This window comes from Sapajus apella, unplaced genomic scaffold (assembly GCF_009761245.1).
Source record: "Sapajus apella isolate SASKATOON/1434 unplaced genomic scaffold, GSC_monkey_1.0 scaffold56, whole genome shotgun sequence".
NCBI classification, from domain to species: Eukaryota; Metazoa; Chordata; class Mammalia; order Primates; family Cebidae; genus Sapajus; species Sapajus apella.
The window spans coordinates 608,973-613,632 of NW_022436996.1; the positions used below are offsets into that span (position 1 = coordinate 608,973).

Consider the following 4,660-nt stretch of genomic DNA (forward strand, 5'->3'; position numbering starts at 1 on the left):
CCCGGTGTGGGAGTCCTCTGTGGGGAGGTGCACTGAGAGATGGAGCCTAGTGTGGGAGTCCCCCGTGGGGAGGTGCACTGAGAGATGGAGCCTAGTGTGGGAGTCCCCTGTGGGGAGGTACAGTGAGAGAGATGGAGCCCAGTGTGGGAGTCCCCTGTGGGGAGGTACACTGAGAGTCATGGAGTCCAGTGTGGGAGTCCCCCCTGGGGAGGTGCATTGAGAAAGATGGGCCTGGTGTGGGAGTCCCCCGTGGGGAAGTACACTGAGAGATGGAGCCCAGTGTGGGAGTCCCCTGTGGGGAGGTGCACTGAGAGAGATGGAGCCCAGTGTGGGATTACCCCGTGGGGAGGTGCACTGAGAGAGATGGAGCCTGGTGTGGGAATCCCCCGTGGGGGGGTGCACTGAGAGATGGAGCCCGGTGTGGGAGTCCCCCTGGGGAGCTACATTGAGAAAGATGGGCCTGGTGTGGGAGTCCCATGGCAGACACACTGAGAGAGAGATGGTGACCCCTGTGCATGGACTGGAGGCTGGAAGGGCAGGAGCTCTAGCTGTTAGATTCTACCCAGCCGTCTTAGAACAGGATCACACAAGTTCAATTTGACCAGACGGCAGGACAGGAAGCAGAGGACTGATTGCTCTAGGTTCTGAGTACACAATTATTATTTCACAGTATTTTCCAAATAAAGTATACTTTTATTTTGAAAGATGCTAATTTTGATACTTGCAGAGTGAGAGCAACCTTGCCATGTGAAATGCTAATTTCTGTCATGAGTTAACTCCCCATTCCATGTTAGACTTCTCCAGGTTGGAGATGAGAGTCACAGACCTTGAAGGGGGCCCATGGTTTCCCTTTGCTGGTTGAAAGCTGATGTGAAGTGAGATTATTGTATAACCACTTCATTTAAAAAAACCTGTATGCCAGGCTTGCTTTACCCTAAAAATAATCTTATGTCAGTTCTAGCACCACATGATACTGTTATCAGAGACAGCTATTACTTTTTCTAAGTAGTAGCTTAAAAATATCAATGAGCTGTTTTTTTTTAATGAAGACTTTAAAAAATGTTTAAATGGGAGGCTATTTATGAAATATTGAAGATTCAGTGTCCTTTGCTGATAGAGGTCATTGAAGATTGTTGGCCATACTTTTGCTAGTCTATTTCAATTCAGATTAATTTGAAATGTTCCTGTTTTTGATGAATTCAAGTGTCTGTGATCTTTTATGTAACGTAATTTGTGCCAAAACCTTTAGTTTTCCCATTAAACTAATGTAGCTTTAGTCAGAATACATTGCCTCATAGCTGATGCCTTGTTTTAATGTCATTGATATTTCGCCTCTCTCCCTCCTCATTCCTGAGGGTTTTTCTTGGCTTTGGGGAAAGAAAGGCAGTTAGAACATCAGGGCAGTTCCCAGTGGGCTTTGGTCCCGTCTGCCATCTTCTGGCCATGGTGTGTAGGAGGTTTGAGTCAGCCACGGAGTGGAAAGTTGTGGGCAATGGCAACAGGCAGACAAGATCAGTGACTCCTTGAGTCCTAGGGGAGGATAGTGAGAATACTTATTTTAAAGTGTCTTTTTGTTTTTATCAAAACCGTGGTTTTTAGTTATTAAAAATGACATATGTGTTTTCTTGTAGCTGCTTTATTCTGTTCAGAGGCCTCTTCACGAGTTCATTACCGCTGTTCAGTCTTGGCACGCGGACACCCCTGTGCACCGGGGTGTACTTTCTACTCTGATCGCTGGGCCTGTGGTTGAGATAAGCCACCAGCTGCGGAAGGTGAAGTGCTTTAATCGGGAAACTGCTGTGCCTCTCTTTGACTACACAAGATACTGTTTCTACTAGTAGCACATTCTTACATTTCTCAAAGTATTTTCTAAGAATTTTCAAATTGGAGTGAGTGACACACTTTCCTAGCAGCTATGCCTCTGAGTTTGATAGCAAGTTTGTATTTTAGACTCATATGACTGTTGTGAAACATAGAGCAAGGATGTGATCACTCTTGATTAAAACAGAAATATAGTCCTTCCATTTGAATATGTTTTTATGCCACATTCAGGAGACTTAAATGAGTTGATAAGTTTTTTAAGGTTATTTTCCCTCCTAAAAGGTTAGCAGTAGTTGTAAGCCGTGGTGAGCAGAATTGCTTTTGTGGAATAGTTGACATATCTTTGCATGTTATGTTATTAGCCTCCCCCACCTTTTTTCATTTTTAAGCATAGGATATTCAACATTCTAATATCAGTTCAAATGGACAATTTATTCATTATTAATGACTTATTTTCCTACCAGTAGCTGCAGATGAATTGAAGATTATTATTAATGCAGAAGTTATTAGCCTATTTGGTTAAAGAGTGCTATAATCAGGATGATAATTTGCCAAAACAAAAAGTGGTGTTTTCCCTCATGGAATATTCAGGGTGTTCTTTTCCTTTTAACCTCTTAAGAAAGTAGTAAAAATCATGTTGGGCTTTCTCAATATGAAAAGATAAAATTTGATAGGAAGGTTGTTGAATTATAGGCATTTTTAATATTTATATAAATCATAAATTTTGTAATAGAAAATCATGACTAATAAAAAGATGTTAACTAAATTCTACTTAGATGTTAACTAAATTCTAGTTAATATCTTTTAACTAGATAAAATAACAACTAGGATTTGTTTGTTCTCGTGAGCTATATAGCTAAAACTATAAAGTTATAAAGTGTTTGACCTGTGGGTCACACCTGACTCACCATCTGTTATCAGTAACGTTATTGGAACATAGCCGTGCCTATTTGCTACGCTTTTTGTGACTACTTTTGTGCAGAGTTGAGTAATTATGATAGAGACCATTGCAACTCTGCCCACAAATCTGAAAATATTTACTATATTATTTAAATATTTACTATATTGTTACTTAACAGAAAAAGTTTGCTGACTGCTTTTCTGTTTCCTTACTAATTTTGTTTACTTACTCTATATGTGATTGTGGATTTGTCTCTTTTTTCATTAGTTTTGTCAGTTTTCTTTTCATGTATTTTCTTGTATTTGGGGGCTTTTTTCTTTTTGATGAATTTACTCCTATATCTCTAGCTCCCATAGTACGTTCCTCATAAAGACTACTTTGATATTTTCATAGCCAAACCAGCTTTCTTGTGCTTCATGTTTGCATAGCATATCTTTTAAAAAACCCACCGCCACATGGGTAGAGTTTTAAAATCTAGTCTGACAACCTCTGACTTTTATTTGGGGTGTTTATAGTCCATTCTGTCATTTTTTTTAGTCCATTTGACTTTAATGAACTTATTGATTTAAGTTAATGTTAAGTTAATGTTTCTTTTCTCTCAGTCTATCTGTTCTGTTAGGCTTTCTGTTTTTTTTTTTCTTTCCTATCACTTTTTTGATGAATCAAGTGTTTTTAGGATGCCATTTTATTATTTCTGTTGACTTTATATTACTTTTTTTTTTTTTTTTTTTTGAGACGGAGTTTTCGCTCTTGTTACCCAGGCTGGAGTGCAATGGCGCGATCTCGGCTCACCGCAACCTCCGTCTCCTGGGTTCAGGCAATTCTCCTGCCTCAGCCTCCTGAGTAGCTGGGATTACAGGCACGCGCCACCATGCCCAGCCAATTTTTTTTGTATTTTTAGTAGAGACGGGGTTTCACCATATTGACCAGGATGGTCTCGATCTCTTGACCTCGTGATCCACCCGCCTTGGCCTCCCAAAGTGCTGGGATTACAGGCTTGAGCCACCGCGCCCGGCCTATATTACTTTTTTGTGTAATTTTTTTTGGTGGCTTCTCTAGAGATCTCTGCATGCATGTTTAACTTGTCTCAGTCTGTCTTCAGAAATTATGCTTGTCCATTGAATGGCAGGAATCTCCAGTTGTGTTCTCCTATCCCTTATGCTGTTGTCATTTTACTTCTACATGGCAAAAATCTCCAGATGTATTTTTATTTTAATCTGTCAATACTCTTTTCTCACTGTTTAAGAAATGCATTTACAACAATCACTTTGAGATGTAAAGTATTTTCATGAGAAACTGCTATTTCATATATAGTGATGATTGACTTAAATATTCAAATTTGTATTATAATACTAGCAGAGGAAGTATAGGAAGACTTATTGGAAGTGCTGTCTAGGCCAGACATGGTGGCTCACACATAATCCCAACACTTTGGGAGGCCTAGGCAGGAGAATCGGCTGAGGCCAGGAGTTCAAGGCCAACCTGGGCAACATGATGAAACCCTGCCTCTGTTAAAAAAAATATTTAAAAATTAGCTGGGTATGGTAGTACATGCCTGTAGTTTCAGCTACCCAGGACACTGAGGCAGGAGTTCAAGGCTGCAGTGAGCTACGATTTGTGATTGCACCACTGCACTCCAGCCTGGGCAACAGAGTGAGATTATGTTTCTTTTAAAAAAAAAAAAAAAAAAAAAAAAAAAAAAGAATTGTTGTCTAGTCATGCCTAAATGAAATCCCCTAGGATAGTCAAGAATTGAGCCAAGGCCGGGCGCGGTGGCTCAAGCCTGTAATCCCAGCACTTTGGGAGGCTGAGGCGGGTGGATCACGAGGTAAAGAGATTGAGACCATCCTGGTCAACATGGTGAAACCCTGTCTCTACTAAAAATACAAAAAATTAGCTGGGCATGGTGGCGCATGCCTGTAATCCCAGCTACTCAGG

At 40.5% G+C, this 4,660-nt stretch overlaps 1 protein-coding gene and 1 long non-coding RNA gene across 6 annotated transcripts in view; both read left to right on the top strand.

The window, feature by feature from the left end:
- LOC116527768 overlaps nt 1-1,624 on the top strand; it is a 1,797-nt gene extending 173 nt beyond the window's left edge. Inside the window, exons 2-3 of the long non-coding RNA XR_004258724.1 lie at nt 28-164; nt 303-1,624. This is a non-coding gene — a long non-coding RNA (uncharacterized LOC116527768). The remainder of the gene's footprint in view (nt 1-27; nt 165-302) is intronic.
- NCAPG2 (non-SMC condensin II complex subunit G2) overlaps nt 1-4,660 on the top strand; it is an 86,447-nt gene that overhangs the window by 57,944 nt on the left and 23,843 nt on the right. For 4 of the 5 annotated variants that reach the window (XM_032244871.1, XM_032244870.1, XM_032244872.1 and 1 more), the window contains one exon: nt 1,632-1,788. In XM_032244871.1, coding sequence (XP_032100762.1) covers nt 1,632-1,788 — 157 coding nt within the window. The remainder of the gene's footprint in view (nt 1-1,631; nt 1,789-4,660) is intronic. The other variant, XM_032244874.1, reaches the window with a different exon arrangement.